At 32.6% G+C, this 22,141-nt stretch overlaps 1 protein-coding gene across 2 annotated transcripts in view; it reads left to right on the top strand.

Moving 5' to 3' along the window:
- Window positions 1–22,141, top strand: part of EPHA3 (EPH receptor A3) — a 372,676-nt gene that overhangs the window by 310,312 nt on the left and 40,223 nt on the right. For both annotated transcript variants that reach the window (XM_033211572.1, XM_033211571.1), the window contains exons 11-13: window positions 3,754–3,939; window positions 14,541–14,602; window positions 16,523–16,732. In XM_033211572.1, coding sequence (XP_033067463.1) covers window positions 3,754–3,939; window positions 14,541–14,602; window positions 16,523–16,732 — 458 coding nt within the window. The remainder of the gene's footprint in view (window positions 1–3,753; window positions 3,940–14,540; window positions 14,603–16,522; window positions 16,733–22,141) is intronic.

The raw sequence follows: 22,141 nt of genomic DNA, 5'->3' as shown, positions 1-22,141 counted from the left end.
AAATTTACAGAAAGAATATATATATATATATATATATATATGTATATGTGTATATATATAGGCTACTTCTCTTAAATTTCTGTTAGAAATTTTACATAAATAAATTGATGTTACAGAAATTCTCTTGCATACATTGGACTATGGAAACAATTATACTCATATTGTAAGTGATAAAACTGAGACATGAATTAGCTTCCCACAGTAGTAAATTACTATTAGTGAGGAATTCATGACTGCAGTTCCTAGTTTTACTCCTCAATCCAACCATTCTTTCAATGACTGAATACTAAAAATTTCTGAAGAAAGTAAATACTTATTAAGTCCTTAATTTATTCTGTGCATTCCCATGATATTTAATCTTATTATCCTTTTTAGATAGGTATTATCTCCATTTCAGCACATGAATAAACAAAAACTGATCATTTGAATAGATTTGTTTGCATCAAATGCAAAACCAAAATTTGAATCTTGTACTTTCCAACTTCAAAGCCCACGATGGACACTGGAGATCATGATAGTGTCTTCTTCATAGTATTTTTTTTGAGGATTAAACAAGATAATTTATGTAGGGGACTTAGCTGACACAGAAGCATTATTCAATATGTATTTTTATTATGCTTATTTTATTAAAACAGTAGAAGGAGGGTAGGCTTTAAGGCTAGTACTGGAAGGGGTCATTCTGCTTAAATAAATGTCATGGTTTTTCTTCTTCTTTAAATGAAATTAGCATAAGATATTTTATTTTGAGCAGCTTTTACATTGTGCATCTTAATCAGAATACAGTTCTCATTCTCATAAACATACCTAATTTCAAAGAGCAGATAAAAATCGCTGTACTTACTCAATTTAAAAAACCAAGATCTAGTAGCCAAGCTTTTATCTAGAAATGACAAGATCTAAATTTTATTTCATATGGGTGCAAAGTTAATTGAATAAGACAATGTAAAACTTGGTCAGATGAAATGATTGCCAATTGCATTTGCCCAGTTTTTGTTAACTTTTACAATGCAGTTCTTTTATTGTTTATTTTTAACCATTTTTCTGTTTTTAGCAGCTTTCTTGAGATATAATTTACCAACCACAAAGTTCACCTGTTTAAGTTTACAATTCAGTGATTTTTAGTATATTTTCAGAGTTGTATAACCATCATTGCTCTCCCAATGCAGTTATGTTAAATTATTAAAAATATAATTGAATTCATATTAAGCATTTCTATGTCTTTCATAACTTATTGGTGGATATTTCTAGTGTTTATCTGGTGAAATAATCACATTACTGTATTTGAGGATTTCAAAAAACTAACATCGCTGAAACACAATTTTCATGAATTTCGAAGGTAAATATATACATGTACATGTTTATGTACTTACAACAAAGAACACTCTTAGTTGGCTCATTTAAAATTTGAACTCCTACCTTTCGTATCCCTAGTATGCTCTCCTTTACAAATATTTCTCCGGTAAGACATGAGTCTTGCTATCACCATCATTACTATAACCATCTCTTATATTAACATAGAATTTGGCATTTTGTAAAGCACTTTCATATTCATTTGTCAGTTTGATTTAAACAGAAACTCTTAAAGGGTAGTTAGGCAATTTATCCTTTAGGTGGGTCTGAATTCAGAAAGATAAATAGTGACCGACACTTAGATGTCACCTACTGTGTGTCTGGCACTGTTTCAAGTACTTAACATACGTTAGTTCCTTTAATCCCACAACAGCTTTATGAGGTAGATACAATTAGTGTTCCCACAGAAATAAGAAAAGATAGGTATAGAGAGGTTAAGTTACTTAAAATCACACAGCTAATATGTGGCAGAGTCAGAATTAGACCCGAAGCAATTTGGCTGCAGGATCCATGCTCTTAACCACAGTTCTGTACTATCACTGCTGTAAACTGACACGTGACATGCCACTTAGAATATGTGGTGATGACATCTACATTTAAACCATGCTCTATTATACCATGTTGACTTATGATAATGGCAGAACTTTCTGGTTTTCCCTAGCTTAGTGTTTACACAAAGTGAAGCAGTGAATGGGAGCTCTCTGATAATGTTCAGATAACCCTGTATAAGGAAAGAAACTCTTACTCTTGTTTACAATTCTGAGAATAATTTTATCACACCATAACTTCTCTTTCTCCTAATATTCTCATATCTAAATGGCATATTCTTCCTTGGAATTAGCAAGATCAATGAACTTTCTCGAGTTCTACTCCCTGATTCTTTCTGTATCCTAAGGAACACTATAGCTGTGGATATCATTATCTTCTCTACACTTCCTCCAAGGGAATAAACTAGTCCTGTCCTGTTTACCATTGTATCTATCTCTGTGTGTTTCATACTGTATACAATACCGTTACTAGTATGAATATTTATTAAATAAATGCATGAATATCTGCTTTTGGATTTTAAGTGACTTTGCCAAATTAAAGCATAAGTCATTGCTTTGAAAACAGGGCAAGAATGGATTTCTGGGAATGAGTCAAGCCTGGGGAAGGTGAAAGCTTCCTGGGGAGTGAGACACAATTTGTAGTCATGTAGTTGGCAAATCAATAGGACAACCTGCTACTTTTGTGGGTCAAACCACTTGCTTGAAAACAAAAATAGAGAAGAATCGTACCACTTCAATCTGACTGACACGCAGGGCATGAAGCTCGTAGAAATTTCACAGAAAGAAAATTGGACGAAGATTATGATTCCACTCATTCAAGAGCCAAAAATTAATCATATAATTAATTCTAAAATATTGAAGGAAAAGCTCATTTGATATTAAAACTACTTTTAATGTGACACAAAACGTATCTGACAATCCACACTATGTTAGAAGTTCTTCTGTGAACAAAGGACATTCTAGAGAACTCCAATGTGGCAATCATCATGGCAGCACAGGTACAGATAAATAAATGTAAAGGGTCCCTGCTCGAAGGGAGCTCCAAACGTAATGAATTGATGATGAGTAAATCTCTCAGTAAAAATGTATTTTGAAGGTAGTGTCCATACTAGTTCTAGGCAGTTTTATATCGACTGGACTATAATATTTAAAAGTCAGTAACACTCTATATGGGACAAATTCCGGATTAATTGCACATTTAAGACTTTTTTTAATTGAAGAAGATGAATCAAAAATATTTCTACAGTATTTAAATAAGACATGTTATTTTTATTTGATGCTGTTATATTGTTGTTGTCCTCCAGAAGCCCAGAGAATTTTATAGCTAGTATGTCAGTAATGCAACACACCAATACTCCAATAAAATAAATTGATAGCAGATGCTTTCCCTCTCGTTTTTAGAGTCTGAATATATAGCCAAATTGGCCCTCAGTAAAAACAGAATTGTTAAAATATCTGAAATTTAATCCAATGCTCACATTTATTCACCATTTGTGCTGCCCTGTTAATTTCTCTGAGGTAATGGTAGCTATGACAACAAGGGGTAAAAAATCTAATATTTGCAGCTTTCAACTTATCTCTCCGTTTACATTACATTATTTATAGTGTCATACTTTAAAATATATGGAATTTTCACAAGATTCATTTTCCAACAGGGGAGACTATCCTGAGGTTTTCTAGGCAGTTTCATGTGATTATCTTTCAAAATAATTTGGAGTACTAGAGTGTACATCTTGCAGGTCAAAGGCACAAAGAGTTTAAAAGGAAATTTTGAAAGTAAAGAGTTACACTCCACTGATGAGTTTTTATTATATAATTCCTTACATTTTGCTGTCGTTGTTCTGCTTTATAACAGGTGAATTTGGAGAGGTGTGCAGTGGTCGCTTAAAACTTCCCTCAAAAAAAGAGATTTCAGTAGCCATCAAGACCCTGAAAGTGGGCTATACAGAAAAGCAAAGGAGAGACTTCCTGGGAGAAGCAAGCATTATGGGACAGTTTGACCATCCCAATATCATTCGACTGGAAGGAGTTGTCACTAAAAGTAAGTAAAGTAGTCATAAGACCTGCATTTGTGTGTGTTGAGCAGAAGTTGTTTAAACCCAACCCCAACCATTTAAGAATTTTGACTTTTCTTCATAAGTGTCTCAGTTTTATCAAAAACATTAATTTAGGAATGGCATGCCTTTCTCTGAAAATAGAGAAGACTTTTAGATAGTATTCTATTGATAGTACTCCAAAAACTGTAAAAAATAATAGAAGCTACACATTTAAAGGTACGCTAATTAGCAGATGGTTAAGAAGAGGATTGTGGGGAACTCTCAGCTATGTAAGTAGCAAAGAAAAACAATGACTCAAGCTTGACAGGAACTCCCAGCTAGCTGCCTTTTCTTGTATTGTTCATCAGCTTTATTTAAGTTTCCAAATCTTTAACCTCCTCCCACCCCCTGCATCCCTGTCTTTAGGAAAATTATGGGAGTCTAGGAAATGCTTCTGAGTTGTACAGATTGGGATCACAATAGACCCAAGGCCGTTTGTTGATTCTCTATGGATTTTAAGTAGTTCTGAGCTAGGAACCCAGGTGGATTCTTACTGCTCTGGGGAGGCTCTGGCTCACAGCCCATGATAGAGATGTGAACTTATTTCCATGATGGTTTCTCCAGCAGGGCTCAAAAGGGATCCTGTGAGGCGGATCTGTGATTTTTGGCTCCAATCCCTATGAAAGTCCCTTGAGAATACTCTGGGACTTTTTCCCTCAAGATTTTGGAGTTCAGGATGAAGAATAAGTGGAATTGGCAGCAAACTCTTTAGAGTGAAAGACAACATATGGCAGGGAATTTGGCATCTTTTAGGGGATAATTCATTGGCACCACATTTACATACTCTATGGTTACCAACAGACAGATTTTTCATAATGATATTTCTCCTTAACATTATATAGAGCACTTTTCAAATGGCACTAATACCTCTTCTCACTTTAGTGTGACTAAAAGGCATTTCCTTCCTCATGAGAACATGGTTTAATTGAAGTAGACTTTGATTTCCTTTTGAGTGTTCCTCTATGAAAAGTGGAATTAAGAATTTAACAATGTGGAATAGTTCAACCACATGTTGTAAGCCCATATTAATTCTTATAAGGCTTTTTTTTTTTTTTTTTTTTTTTTTTTTGCCTGTGTGCTCTACAAAACCAGTCCATATTAACAGAAATATTTTCTGATAGAAAAGATTTTTAAATGTTAAGTTAATAATTAATAAAAAACATGGGCATAAGTAGCAAGGATTGGGAAAATGTATGAATCCTTTGTTCTTTCTGAGCAAGGCTATACTGTTTTATATCTGTACAGTTATAGTATCATGTCTCATTGGGATTTTAGTGTCATTTAGCCATTTAATGTTCTCCATTACACCTGCATCAAGTAGTTGCCTTTTAGCTCTTGAGCCTCCTGGGAAGAAGAGAAAACTCCCCTGTACATATGAAGCCATTCTTCTAACTCTCAATTTTTACAAGTTTTTCATTATGAAGTATCTATTATGTGCCCACATTATACTATGACATTATTTCATTCTTATCCCTACCCTGCAAGTTAGACATGATAATTTCTCTTTTACATTTGAACAAACAATAACTGTAAAGGATAATTAGCTTGTGTAACTAGAAAGTGCTGGAGGTAGCACTGGGAACTTGTTCTGTTCATTTCACCCCATCCCTAACTCTGAACCCAAACAGGTTTCTACTTGTCTTTTCCTGTATTCTACTTATTCTTTTATATCCTTACTTTAAAAATCTTCTCTAACATAGTGACACATTCCTCAGTCTTCAAAAATTTGTGGAACTATTAATAATCCTTAATATTTAAAACAAAATATAAACTCTCAAAGAGGCAAAAACCCCTGTTATTTAATGACAAGTAACTAAAATAAATCCTGGATCATAATAGATACTTAATTTACCAATGTTGAAAAATAAAAAATTTATTGATGAAGGAAGGAAGGTAGGAAGGTGGAAGGAAGGAAGGAAGGAAGGAAGGAAGGAAGGAAACAATAATATCTTCTAACAATAGGTCTTTCTTTAGTATTTGATTCATTAAATTGAATACACTTTTCAAAGGAGTGCATTTAAATAACTACTTCTATCACCCAGAGAGTGATGGAAAAAATGATTACTTTTTAGCTTGAGCAGAATAATAAACTAACTTCTTCAACATGTATAATTAAGAAAAAAATGTGCTAAAAGTCACTATCAAACAAATATTAGGTTCTAATTTAAGTTTACTAATAAACTCTATTATTTTGTCAGTCATGAATTATTTTTTTGTTTTCAGTGTTAAGAATTATGAAGGCTACTCATTGTATTTCCTGTTTCCTATAAATGCATTTACTGAATGATAAGCAACATTAAACTATAAATATTGTGGCAAATTTCCTTTAGATATAAAACTAAAACAATTAAATATAGATTATGGTAAACTGACAAAGAAATCTATGAAACAATCTCTAAGACAAAAAATGTAGAAAAATACACTAAAATAACCATTAAAAATTGCAGGTATTATATACTAAACATCTTATTCAAGCCTGACTCTGTAACATTCTAATATAGGTTACAACTGCCTTATTCTTAGGGTGAGAGTTCTAACTTTGATATATCTCCCTGGTCAAATAAGCATGTAAGAAGCTGCCAAATCTGACTATATAAATCCCAGTCATCTCATATATTGTAAATATAATAGAGTAGTAGCCCTAGAATTAGATTTTGAACTCCTTGGTGGCATATTTATAAGCTCTAAGTCTGGCACCCTGTAACATCTGAGAGGAAATAGAAACTCCTTACAATAAAGTTGATATGTTGTATTTAACACACACACACACATAGCGATTGTGTCTCCAAAAGAAGCTATTTATTCTACTGCTGTTATTGTCTTTGTTTCCTGAGACTTCTAAAACAATCTACCTGCAGAGTTCAGAAAGCACATCTATACATGCACACATGTGCATGCACACGCAACTAGAGTGATGCAGAGCTTATAATTTAATGAACAAAATAGTATTTTCAAAAGCAGGCATATCAATATCTAGATTAATAATCAATGATCTGAGTTCAAGTTCTCAAACAACCTTACTCCTCTGAGAACTTCTACAAATCAAACAATTTACAGATACTCATTTCTTCACTTGTAACATAAAATTAAAAAGTACTGCCTTACTATTTTCAGATACTGAAGATCAAATGAGATTATATAAGAATATATTAAGTGGCAAAAAATGGTGCAAATCTAAATTACTCCTCTGGTTGTTTGAAATTTTACCAATCAATTTGGGTGTATAGAAAAAATTCTTGAAAATAATTCTTTTTTTTTGCTCAAAGATAAATCTGTTTATTATTGTTATTCAATTGTGTGCTTTGAAACACTAGACCTAATATAATGTATCATTCTCAAATCATTTGAATAAATTTTTGTTAAAGCTTTTTATTCAGTCATTATATTTTTATTTATTTGAATTTAGCCACAAACAATTTTAATGTTTTTGAGACTGATGGTCTTAAACAGGAGAAGGTGAGAGAGTCTCTGATCTTCAAAGTAGCAGAAAGCCGAGGGGGGCACAGGTTCTGCTCAGAACGAGGCACTAACATGTGTTATCAATTTTAGCTTAAGTTCAAAAGGATAGAAGTTGTTTTTAGCAAATGTTTGATATTTCTGCCATCACACCATTAGTCAAATAATGTTCAGACTCCAAGAATACCTTCCATTGGCCACTTTTCACCTAGTGAAATAGAAGGAATTATATTGGATAAGATTAATGTATTTTGTCTTGCATTATTTTCAGGAAATTTAAAAAAATTATCATGTAACTTAACTGTAACTTTGCATTATTGAGGAATGTTATGAGCAGAACGTTAAGATGATTTTCATAATTAAAACCCATCTATATTGGTGTGTGTCCACTTTCACCAAAAGCTTTGTCATTGGCTTCCACTTGCCTATTTCTCTGCACATATGGTAAGGACACATTTCTGGAATAAGAGGTCATCATTTAGTAACAATGCCAAATTCTTTTTTTTTTTTTTTTTGAGACGGAGTCTGGCTCTGTCACCCAGGCTGGAGTGCAGTGGCCGGATCTCAGCTCACTGCAAGCTCCGTCTCCCGGGTTTATGCCATTCTCCTGCCTCAGCCTCCCAAGTAGCTGGGACTACAGGCACCCGCCACCTCGCTCGGCTAGTTTTTTTAAAAATATTTTTTAGTAGGCCGGGCGCGGTGGCTCAAGCCTGTAATCCCAGCACTTTGGGAGGCCGAGACGGGCGGATCACGAGGTCAGGAGATCGAGACCATCCTGGCTAATATGGTGAAACCCCGTCTCTACTAAAAAATACAAAAAACTAGCCGGGCGACGAGGCGGGCGCCTGTAGTCCCAGCTACTCGGGAGGCTGAGACAGGAGAATGGCGTGAACCCGGGAGGCGGAGCTTGCAGTGAGCTGAGATCCGGCCACTGCACTCCAGCCTGGGTGGCAGAGCAAGACTCCGTCTCAAAAAAAAAAAAAAAAAATATTTTTTAGTAGAGACGGGGTTTCACCGGGTTAGCCAGGATGGTCTTGATTCCTGACCTCGTGATCCGCCCGTCTCGGCCTCCCAAAGTGCTGGGATTACAGGCTTGAGCCACCGCGCCCGGCCAACAATGCCAAATTCTTGTTATTTTCTATCTGTTTCTCTCTCAAAATATTCTGAATTTATCTCAAGTGTACTACACTTCATGTCATCTTAAAAGAGAATACATATGTTGTACTTACTTTACTAGTAATTTACAGAGATAGTTTGTTAGGATAACAAATTTTGGAAACCCTAATGACCCAAGTTTTATCATGCATTCATGGCTACAAATTGTTAAATGAGTTCAGAACATGACTGTCTAACCACATCAACAAAATTATAAAAATCACTGCTCCATATATTAGAAAAATACAAGACAGGGAATGTTATTTTTACATATTTAAATAGCTTTTGTTGCTTCTTCATCACTGTCCACTTATGTCCCTTGGATGAATTGGCCATTTTGACTTATAAAAAAGTGTGGCATTGTGTATTTTTCCCATTTATATGGATAAGATGGTTTTCTGATATTTTTGAAAAATTAAGATCAACCTACAAAATTTGTTATAGTGCGATTTGCATGTGCCCAAAGAGCACTAGTTTACATATACAGTAAATATTCTAGAGAAAAAAGAAATATGATGTTGCACGAGTTTAGTGGCTGTCTGAGTAATTGTGGTCTTACACAACCTTTTCAGAAAGGGAGAAAAAGTATCACATCTAAATCCTGAGGCTGGTAATATCTTGATACCAAACTATACAGCTATTATCCGAATGTATAACAACATTATTGTAATGCATAAACAAAAATTTTATAACACTAGAATGATTGTGAAGCCGTATCTGAAAGTGTATCAAAAAAGATATTGCATTATTTCTAAAGTGTAGTTTATTCCAAGTATGAAAAGTTGGTTTTGTATTTAACAATTCTAAAAACTCATAACATTAATAGGTAATAAGAAAGTTCTATCTTAATAAATGCAAAAAATAAAGTATTTTAATTTTAATTTTTTATTTGCACATCATACATAGAAAATGTGTATTCCTGATAAAGATATGTGAACAGCCCCCAAACAAATACAAACAAACCTACAAACGTCACATTTAACAGTGAAACTTTAAAAACATTTCTTTTCAAGAAAAAACAAAAAGCCTGTTATTATTATTTCAATTCAATATTGTACAGGAAATCTTAAACCTTTTTTTTTTTTTTGGCTTTTGCAAATAAATCAGCTCCTTTATTTGCATTATTTTGAGCACTCTAATAATGATAGTCTTCACTGATATTCTTGAAATCCTGTTTTTTTTTTAAAATAAACTTTTCAAATTAGGCAAGCAAATAAATAAAAGGTAGAAAGCTTGGAAAGGAGAAAAAAACATTTTATAAAATCAAACAACATATTCAGATCACTATGTACATTCTTTCCACTTACTGTATGACTTACATTATTGTGCTTACCGCATGACTCAGGTCTAACTAGCGTAAGGGACAGTAGAGTAGTTGTTATCTTTGAAGATGTTAAATTTTGTTTCAAGTTAAACATAAATAAATAAAAATATTTTTCAAGCAGCCAAATGTAAAGCATTCTATGTGTTAGGACTGATAGAGTACTGTTGGTTAAGGAAGTCTTGGAGAAAATGTTTCTCATCCTGATTTTGAAGAGAGAGATTATCCCTGGCCAGTCTGAAATTATAGACCTAATTTGATTAATTGTAACTGGCACACTGATAGGTGTTGGATTTAGAGCTACAGACAAATGGGCTTGGTCTCTGCTCTCATTAACTCGTAGACGTAATAGAGGTCATTTCCGCAGAATAATGTCTTGATTAAAATGGAATTTGGAAGACATTGTCCTGTACTTTTACAATGATTTAATGAGAAACTCACAGAAAAAATACCCTAAGTCAGTTCAATATTTCATTTCAATATTTCAGTTCAATATTCATTACAATACTGTTATCAATTAGGTATAATATGTGAAAATCTATGAAACATTTTTTATTCTCATCAAAGATGATTCAAATCTTCTTTCCTGGAAATAGGCAAATTTTGTCCATTTTTTTCAGCTTTCCATCTCCCGTTTGTGTTTTTTTGTTTTTTTTTTTCCTTCCATCTTGACACTGATTATATAGATTGCTAGTGGCTAAGGTCAAAAGTTTGAATTTTATAATTTACCCTCATTAGAGTGTGTTCAATCCTTTTGAAAATAAGAGGTAAAGTGTTAGACCCAATTATTGTTGTTAATAGGGAGTTAATAGCATTTCCATTTGAAATTATTAAATGTAAATATTTCATGTTTCAATATCTGATAAACAGTTTATGTTTGAATGAAAATATTTTAATCTAGAAAACAAAATGTTAGAAAATTTCAAAGAAAATATCTTTATGACTGACTCTTTGTATATGTATATATATGCATATGTATGTGTATATATTTATATTAATAGAATACTTTTATTTTTATATATTTTATATTTTATATAAATTTTTATATATTTTATATAAAATTTTATATTTATATTTATATTTATTTTATATTTTTATTTATAAAATAAATTATAAAACAAATAAAAATATATATTTATTAATATTTATATTAATATATACACATACATATGCATATATATATATACATATACACTTTTTATAAGACATGTGATTGAGAAGGTTGTGGTAAAACAGCTGGTGCTGAATCTGGAATTCTTAGACATTTTGAATCACATTTCTTCTGTCATCAAGCAGCGATTCAATGATTAGTAATAGCTCTGAGCCACTGGGGATAGCTGGGAAAAGGAACTGATTCTAACAGACTGATTTGCTTCCCTTTACTCTACAATTGTGAAAGATCACCATTTTATCTACACTCATAAATCAACTTGAGAACAAAAGTAAAACTCCACTGCAAATTTTGTATTGCTCACTTTTGATGGTTTCATTTCAACAAGTCATAGAACAGTACTTTCATTGAGTTTAGTATGTATACCCAGATGTGTTTTGGGGTTTCTGAAAGCAGCAAATGATACAGGCTTTGCCTTGAGGAAACTGATCTTGTCATTTGTAAATCAAAATAGACCTGAAAGAGCATGCAAACTTGAGTACAAATACATGGCATAATGTGCAGATGAGCTGGCATTTTATAAATAATTTCCCACCACATTTAATGTATGTTAGAACTAGTTCTCGCCACTACTGAAATCTCTTTTTTCTTTAATCCTATTTATCATAATCAAAATCACAATGGAAGGGAAACTCTAAGTCAAGATACTGTTCTCCAAGGTAGAATATTTGTGATTCTGTTTACTCTTTGTACATTTGGTTTGTAGAATCTTTGAACATAATTCAAAGCACATTTTCAGACTTGTCCATCTTAACTGATGTGTTTACAAATACCTGAATGATAGAGTTAAATGCAAGCTGATGTGATTTCTGAATGGTCATGGGGCTTTGACTTAATTGACTGGTTTGATTTTTCAGCTACTTTTATTTCATTTCCCAAACATTCCACTAGACATGCTAATGAGAAATGAAATGGTCATAATGCTGGGAGCCAGAAGGAAAGGAGTGATAAGCAAAGGTCTGAGTAGTATAAAAATGCAGTAACTGGCCAATGATATTGAGAGTTGGCGGTGTGAGGCAAAATATCTGTGACTGCATTTGAAGTATGCATTGAATTTTGGTAACATATCATTCCTCCCAGCACTGTATGAAGGAGGAAAGACAGAAACTGTTGTGGATTTGCAGAAAGCACACATATGCAGGATTTTATTCATTCATTCATTTACTCATCCATTTCATTTCAGGCCAGGCATCTAGAATCGAACAGTCTTTAGGGATCTGATACTAATTCAGGAGAGATCTAAGTTTCCAAGGAAATGGTGAATCTTACCTTTCTTTCTGAATATTTTTTCATCAAAGTTTAGTTGGAATTTTGAATATTTTTTCTTTCTGAATATTTTTTCATCAAAGTTTAGTTGGAATTTTGATAAAGCAAGTTCCGGGGGCCCAAGGTTTTGACTGAAGCAATTTTTCAGATATTACTACATTAACTAGATAGATGTTATATGGTGCCTTAAAAACATAAATCAGTGTCTTAATGGAAAGCAGATCAATGTATCAAGTGGTTTTAACATGTATAAAAATTATCTCAGAAACTATAGAATTGAAATAGATTTTTTCTTAATAAATAAGACATAATTCTGGGAATAAATTCAAATTACTGAATATAAAAGTATAACCTTCATGATGCTAACTCATAATTTACATTCTGTATAAATTAGAGCTTTTACACATGAAAGGAAAAAATCAAGAAAAAGAAAGTATTTTCTAGCATCAGAATGCAAACTAGCCTCATGATAAATAAGACACATATGAGGAAAAATTAAAATTGTGTTATACAGTTAGGTGTACATTAATGTTTGTTTAAAATTTGTTATTTGCTCATGAGTTTTCAGCAGTACTCAATTAGGACTCAATTCAGGTCTTCTGGACTTGGAAAAGGAGTGATTTTCCTTCCTGTAAAATGCTGAACTTATAACTCAGATAGTGTTAGAACAATAATAAAGTAAGGGAATTACAGTGTGGTAATATGTATAGGTTTTGAAATTAGAGGTCATGTTTAAAATTTGCTTGACTACTCTCTAGTTGTATTACCTCAACAAGTTGCTTAAACCTACAATGTTTTCTGTGTAGGAATCAGTAAAATTAGAATAATGCATATTGCTAAATCATATGTAAGCTGTGAGGATTAAGTGATATAACAAATGTCAAGTACCTAATGCAATGTTACATAATTCTAATCATGAAAAAAATTATCAGTATTTCCTTTATATCAAAACATCCTTTTTCTGGTATTTTTCTTTTTAAAATGTTAGTTTTACATAATCTTCCTAGTTGTTACCATAATGTATATAGAATTATATTTTCAGCTTTGCATAATATTATGCTGTAACAATTGTCTAACGTGCTACAGTCTTCAGGTCATCATTTTAATTTAAAATCATCCAAAGCTTTAACATGCAATAACTGACTAAATCATTATCTGTAGTGGAACATTTGTTATATTCATAGCTCTATGTATCCAGTATACTTAGCACCTTTGTGTCTGATGCTTTTTCACATGTTACATTTTTCCGGCATTTTCAGTTTCCGAAAGCGACAGCATAGTGTGTTCAGGTTGTGACTTTTAGCTTTATAACTCATTAGGTGTATGATGCCCAGCAAGTTGATTAACCTCTGTGTCTCCGTTTTCTCATGTGTAAAATGGAAATAATAATGCTTAATATGTTAATAGATAAATTAATTACACCAATATCATTTACACAATTACTACTGTTTAAATACAGTAAAATGCTGGGTTAAAGGTTTCATGGTATTTTAGGCTACATATTTGCAAAATGGTTATTACAAGTTACTGCCAATAGCAATTTTAATTTCAGTTTTATTTTCCATTTAAACATAGTCAGCATTGATTTCCTAATTTTTAAGTGTTAATCAAATATGGTAAATAATTATAACTGTTATTCTGAATTGTTTTGTAGAACTTATGTGTGGAATCCATAAAGGCAGAAATTTTGATCTACTTGCTCCCCACTAAGCGGTACAAAAGAGAATGCCTACCACAGTGCCCTATACGTATATATGTGTGTGAGCACACATAGCGCATATAAATACCCATAGAAAGAATAAATAAATGCTAAATTCCTAACGTTATCTTGGGCTTGAAGGCGGAAATATTTGGTGTTGAAGATTAGTGAGAATTTCATTAAAGAGAGGAAAGGGGCATATTTTTTCTTTACTTGAAAGACCTGTTAAACCAATTTAGGTACTATTGGTCATGGGCCTTTGTTCTGGAAACCAATCTTCTCCAATTTTTGTGGTTTTTAAAGTTTTATTTTCTAACGAAACCTAGGGCTTTTTACTGCAACTTTTTAAAAATTGGAAGACAGGTAAAGTTCTTACATCTCTATAATCATCAGGTGTATCCAACTGTATTATATATGCTCATTGTATAACACTTGTTGAACTGTACTGATTATTATTCATTATTTACTGTATACCTAGGTAAGCCAGTTATGATTGTCACAGAATACATGGAAAATGGTTCCTTGGATAGTTTCTTACGTGTAAGTAAGATGCACACACATACATATATATGAATAAATTGCTGAAAATGTTAGAGACACCCTCCAACATTGTGCCAAGCAATTCGGTAATCGAAGTTTAAAGTAAAACTGAAATTTTCTGAGGCTAAATAGACAGAGGAGGGCTGTAAAACTGCACCTTTATTTTGCAGCATTCATATGTTAATGGTTTATATTTTTAAAACAGATTTGTGAATTCATCTTCAAAAGAGTCTTTTTATACTGCCAAGATTCACACTTGTTAAATAAAAATAAAAAAGAATCCTAAAGCAAGTAATAAAACCCACTGATGTAAGACAGAAAGTCTCTTTTTTATTTTAAGTAATCTCAGTCTGATACAATTATTTAATCACAGTCTGATATAAGACAGACCATCTACTTTCCAAATAGTGCTGTCTACTCAGAAAATAAGCATGTGCTATAATGCTAAAGTATATATAGTTTCAATTTAGATGTATCATTTTGGTGTTAGATATGTATATTGATTCTTTAGATTGGTAAGCTTTATACAATTATCTATCTATTATCTAGCTAGCATATTTTTTTGAGATGGAGTTTTGCTCTTGTTGCCCAGCTGGAGTGCAATGGTACGATCTCGGCTCACTGCAACCTCCACCTCCTGGGTTCAAGTGATTCTCCTGCCTCAGCCTTCCAAATAGCAAGGATTACAGGCTCCCACCATCACGTCTGGCTAACTTTTGTATTTTTAGTAGAGATGGGGTTTCACCATGTTGGCCAGGCTAGTTTAGAACTCTTGACCTCAAGGGATCCGCCCTCCTCAGCCTCCCAAAGTGCTAGGATTACAGGCATGAGCCACTGCACCCGGCCATATTTTGACATACTATATTTCACCATAAGAAAGTGTATACATTAAATTTACGTCTATTTCAACAAATATTATGTTGAACAATTTTATGAATTTCAAGACAATACCAATTACCAGTCATTGCAGGGTATCAGAAAAGACATAGGCCCTGTCCTTAAGTTGCTTTTGGTGCTATATAAATTGAGATATGTAGATGACAGAAAGATAGATAAATTGATAAAATATGTAGTATCATTCATAATCATGGAAGAAAATTTTAAATTTTCTAAGAGTGAGAAAGGATATGCTTTATATTAAAATCCATTAGCCAAATAAAAATTTTAATAGCAATTATTTTCACAATCGTTATTTCAAAAATAAACATTTTCAAAATCAAGTGAGTTAAAATATTATAAATATTATTTCAAAATTGTTGTTTGTAATAAATGGAATTTTTATATTAATACATTATCTATACATTTTAAACCTTGTGTTTCTATTTTAATCCAAGATTAAATTAGATTGGAAGCTGGATTATGTGATTTAGTTTCTTATTGCTTTCTATTTTGTGACCTGCAACTCAGAGGTGGGTAGAAAAATAAATATCCAATAAATATTTTTGACTAATTATGAGCTAATTATTTATGATAATGTTTAAAAATGTAGCATCTACCTTATTTGAAACGATTCATAGAATATCAGGAAACAAAGAAGGTGAAATAAAAATTCAATCAAACAAATAAATATCAACCTAAACTAGCCACAAGATTCATTTCATTTTGTTGTTCTTAACCTTAATGAGTCTGAGGAGGAGTTAGCTTTTTTGTCACTTAAGCACCAAGAAAGTCCTTGCTTTTAAACAGAAGTCAAAGAACGTTAAGATACTTCCTGTTACAAAGTATTTGATAACATAGCCACTGTGTTACTTTGTTTCAGCCTTGTATCCACTAGCCATATATCTTTGTCTTGAGTGCTTAGGACTAAAGTGTGTATAGTCATTCTTGTTACAATATTCAATATGTGACATTTTGACCAATAAAGATACATCTTTAAGAAATCGGAACATATCTTAATTATACATTTGAACTGCTTCACAGAAACACGATGCCCAGTTTACTGTCATTCAGCTAGTGGGGATGCTTCGAGGGATAGCGTCTGGCATGAAGTACCTGTCAGATATGGGCTATGTTCACCGAGACCTCGCTGCTCGGAACATCTTGATCAACAGTAACTTGGTGTGTAAGGTGTCTGATTTTGGACTTTCGCGTGTCCTAGAGGATGACCCAGAAGCTGCTTATACAACAAGAGTGAGTAACTCAGATTTTCTCCTCTTATATCGTTGTTTTCCATCTTGTATCATGTTGATTTGTAAATAAGTAGAAATCATGACGCAAAATGTGTTGTCGATTATGTTTTTCACAAAGAAAACATGTCTTAAAATTAAAATATTATTATTTATTCTGGGTAACTAGATGGTCACTGTTTTAACATTTAATGATTTTAATTCTGAAATTCTATACCTTAGTTTAATATTCCCCACCAAAAGCAGGATTCTCTCATTCCTCAAATCTTGATATTGTTAAATGTACCCATCTTTTCACCATGGTTGAGTCACCCTGAGTTAGCAGATTAGATAAATTCTCAGGACCTTATCCCACTACATATCATTCTGAAACACTTTCAAATCAATGTTTAATAAGTAACACCTATTTTTATTATAAAAATGTCAAAACAGACGTATAAAGGAAAGTTGTCCATAATCGTGCATCCACAGAAAACATTTATAAGATTGTGAGTCAATTCTTCCAAATTTTTCTTCATACTCTTACATACAAACATGTTCATGAATATATTATTTAAATATAATTATTCATAATACAATTGTATGCCATTTCTTTCCATACCAGTACACTTCCTGAATATATTTCATTGTCAATAAATAATCTTTAAATTTTGATGTTTAGTAGGTTGCTGTGTTCTATATTGTTTTATCTTTTTTTAAAGCAAATCCTACTTAGTGAGCAAATTATTATTATATTTAGTTTTTTCATATTTTATACAAATGTATAAATGATCTGCCTGCATTCATAATTGTTATGAGCCTCATGACTTTCTAATGATACATTCCTAAAAACGAATGTTTTGTGTCAAAGATTATGTGACTATTTTGAAAGCACACTTTACTACACTCTTGATAAAACTAGGTATTATCATTAATTTTACTATTATCAGGATTAATTGAATGTATATGTTTTAATTTGCATCTATTTAATTCAAAATGTATTTGAATTTTTTGTGAACTTTTCTGTTGCTGTTTTCTTTTGTGTTTGTTTTTTGTTTTTTAGACAGGGTTTCACTCTGTCACTCAGGCTGGAGTGCAGTGGCACAATTATGGCTCATTGTAGCAGCCTCAAACTCCTGACCTCAAGTGATTCTCCTGGGCTCAAGTGATCCTCCCTCCTCAGCCTGCTGACTAGCTGGGATTACAGGCATGGGCCACCAGCCCCAGCTAATTTTTAAGTTTTTCTTTAAAGAAAATTATTTCCATGATAGAAATTTAGAAAATATAGATAAACAACAAGTAAATGTCTAATAAGCATTTCTATTAATACTACACAAACATAATTATTAGCATTTTAAATTTATCCTTTTGATTTTTTAAATAAATTTTCACAAGTAAATAACTCTTCTTTTGGCATAAAGTTACAAAAATGAGATTATGCTGTATATACTGATATATAAAATGATTTCAACATGCCAATAAATTCAGCACTTTATGTGTAAATCAATGCCATTTTATCTGCCTTGTTTTAACTTCAAAATATAAAATATATAATTTTCCAGATGATTAAATATTTTTACAGTATTTCATAATGTCTAATACTATATTCATATACATACTTTAAAGCACTAGTAATTGGGCAGAATTACAGTATTTTCATATTATGAATGATACTTTTATGTCATGATATCTATTTCGTGTCTGTCCATGATCACCTCTTTGGGATACTTCTATAGAATTAACATTACAGGATCAAAACGTATACAAATATATGAGAGTTTTTGGCATATATATTGCCCAATTGTTTTTGCTATAGTTTTTTATCAATTTTCTCTCCTAATGGCAGCATCTTTCTCCATATTCTCATCAGCCAAATGAATGGGTGGTTCCAAAGATGGTAGTCTTCTGCTATTTTCTTATTATCTAATTTTAAAAATTTATTCCTGATTTTAAAAAAAGCTCATCCTATTTGCAAATCACTCGAGAACTCCAATAATCAAAATTGTCACATGGCATGCATATCATGCTATATATACTAAAGAACCTAATATGCCAGGTAGCATTTCATCTGCAAGTAAAGCCACAATAATAGAACCACTGAATAGCAATAGCACAGTGCTGTTGGGATATATCTAGATGCATTGATACAGGAGCTAGGACTCTCCCAATGGCTTTTAATAATAAACCCTTTTTATTTTTCCAATTTTCAAATATACTTCATAGTGAATTTCCTTTGTTCATGAATCTAAATTTTTTTTAACAATCTGAGTATTTTTGAAAAGCCCTTGGGTGCAGCACACCAACATGGCATAAGTATACATATGTAACAAACCTGCACGTTATGCACATGTACCCTAGAACTTAAAGTATAATAAAAAAATATATATATATATAAAAAGAAAAGCCCTTAGACACTTAAAATATGTCCTACACAAAAATGTTTTTCTTACAAACACAATTCAGATGGATAAGAGCATGATGAATTAAGAGAAGTTTTGTATCTTGTAGCTAGTTGAATTAAATTTACAAGTGATTACAATTATATAGCCCTGAACACTTGATGAAATTGCAAAACATGGGATAAATACCTCAACAGTGCTTTTGATCTCCTTCTCTGATCATCAGAAAAATTAGCCAATGTATCTGCAACAAAGCATCATTTTAATCACTGAACTATCAGTTCAGTAGACATTATATGCAACAAGGGATACTTATTGTCTTAAGGAGTGTATTTCATTCTACTCACTTCTACTCTTTTTCTAAGGCTATCCGTCTTAACCTGTCATGACATAAGTACTTCTAATAGTCCATGAAAAGTGTCACGCTTACTTACATTGTCCTTGTTACAATAAACTTATTATACAAGAAAAATACCTTTAGGATAAATAAAAACTATTTGATAAAACACTTTATTTGAAATGTTAAATTTCTGGTTATTCAGTCAGGTTCTAATTTCTATGCCATCTTAAATTATTAATTAATTAACTAATTAATTTTTTTGAGATGAAGCCTCACTATTTCTCCCAGGCTGGAGTGCAGTGATGCAATCTCGATTCACTGCAACCTCCACCTCCCAGATTCAAGCAATTTTCATGCCTCAGCCTCACAAATTATTTGGATAACAGGGTCTTGCCTCCACACCTGGCTAATTTTTGTATTTTTGGTAGAGACGGGGTTATTCCTTGTTGGCCAGGCTAGTCTCAAACTCCTGATCTCAGGTGACCCACCTGCCTCAGCCTCTCAAAGTGCTGGGATTACAGGCATGAGCGCCTGTGCCCGGCCCCGTATTAAATTATTACATGAGAGCATCTCTGTCCCCATAAGTAGGCTTGATTGCCAGGATACTCAAAAGGATAGTTTCTCTGGCAGGAACTGGAAACATTTGTCCAACTTTAGATGATTCATTCTATGGAGAACACAGTGGGTTAACTCTAAATGTTTCAGTTACACTGATTGTTGCTTTGTCAGGACCTCTTTAATGTTAGAAGAAAGGTATGGTATGGAAATTGCTCTTTAACGTTTCTGAAATAAAAGTGCAACAGGCTCTTTGCATTTCTGTTTCAGTCTCTGAAGATTCTTAAAAACACACTGAACAAATAGGCTCATTCACTACCAATAAATAGCAGATTCGAGTTCTTCAGTATTCATCCTTGTATTTTCTTGGAACTCTCTCAAATGATCCATGGGAGTCCTGGCTTTCTTCCGAGAAGCTGTAATTTGCATGTGCATTTCTAGAGTAATTTAGACGTCGTTGATTTAATCTCCCATAATAGGCCTTATTTAGTACAATAAGTTTATAGTTTACTCTAAATATGAGGTATGGTTATAAAGTAATAGGACTTCAATTTTTTAAAAAAACAAATACACAAAACAGCTAAATGAGGCAGCATTCTAAGTTTTCCTTTTGGAAATAAATGTATACTTACTCCAGGAATGCTGATATTGCACAGAATGTTTTGGGAATTTCTCTTTTGGAATTATATTTAAAGCTAAATTATGACTGATGCCATTAATCAAAAAATTTTAAGCAAGTAATATTTTGGGATATAGACTTGACTGAGATAAAATCTTGTCTCGATAAGCAGAGTGGGGTGACTTACGCCTATAATCTTGACACTTTGAGAGGCCGAGGCAGGAGGACCTCTTAAGCTCAGGAGTTTGAGACCAGCCTGGGCAACATAGCAAGACTTCATCTCTGTAAAAAAATAAAAAAATATATATAAATAATATATATAGTATTTATGTATATATATATCTATATTTATATATTATATATTATATATAAATAAAAATATATATTATATATAAATATTATATATATATATGTTTTTATATATTAAAATAATATAGGCCGGGTGCAGTGGCTCATGCCTGTAATTCCAGCACTTTGGGAGGCCAAAGCAGGTGGATCACCTGAGGTCAGAAGATCGAGACCAGCCTGGCCAACATGGTGAAACCCCATGTCTACTAAAAATACAAAAATTAGCTGGATGTGGTGGCATGCACCTGTAATCCCAGCTACTTGGGAGGCTGAGGCATGAGAATTGCTTGAACCTGGGAGGTGGAGGTTGCAGTGAACCTAGATTGTGCCATTGCACTTTAGCCCGGGGGAGAGAGTGAGAATCCATCTCAATAATAATAACAATAATAATAATAATAATTAATAAATAAAAATAAAAACATAAATTCATCAGGCATGGAGACACTCACCTGTGGTCCCAACTACTCAGGAGACAGAGGTGAAAAGATCACTTGAGTCCAGGAGGTTGAAGCTGCAATGGGCTAAAGCCTGGTAATGGAGCGGAACCCTTTTTCAAAAAATAAATAAATAATAATACATTTAAAATGAAGAAAAGAAAAAGAAAAAAAATTATATTTTTGTGCATATATTTTCTGTTTGTTTGTTAACCCAAAGCAGTAAACCCAGCTTAGACATCTGTCTTGTTTATTTGATTTAGTGTGCTCTGATTATTATTATTTCAGGAAAACAAGTTCACCATTCAAAACAATTTGCTGAGGCTCCTTTTAGATAAAAATCCTGGTTAATCTGCATTAAAAAGTCAGTCACATTAATATCATTTAACGCAGTTCATCTAGTGTCTGAAGTTTCTGGAGATTAAGATTTGGTGCCTCAGTGCAATGACCCTTTCCTGGTTGATCCTCTGAAAGCTATTGCCTGTAGGTAGAGTGTAGTTGCACTGAAGAATTATGAGGGGCATTTCAATCAATGTCAGTAGAAAATAATAGAGCATGGAATGTCTGCCGCTCTCGTTTTAAAACATCTCTGTGAGAGGCAGGATAGAGGAGTGTATAGAAATTATATAATCTATTTATGTATTTCAAACTTCTTAAACTTTGAAGAGTATTTGAGGAGTTGAGGGAACACCTAAGCTCAAAACTTAATTTATCAGACACTCAGATACTTTCTCACACT

Source organism: Trachypithecus francoisi, unplaced genomic scaffold (genome assembly GCF_009764315.1).
Source record: "Trachypithecus francoisi isolate TF-2019V2 unplaced genomic scaffold, Tfra_2.0 Lachesis_group0, whole genome shotgun sequence".
In the NCBI taxonomy this organism is placed as follows: Eukaryota; Metazoa; Chordata; class Mammalia; order Primates; family Cercopithecidae; genus Trachypithecus; species Trachypithecus francoisi.
This window is presented reverse-complemented; position numbering and strand designations above follow the sequence as displayed.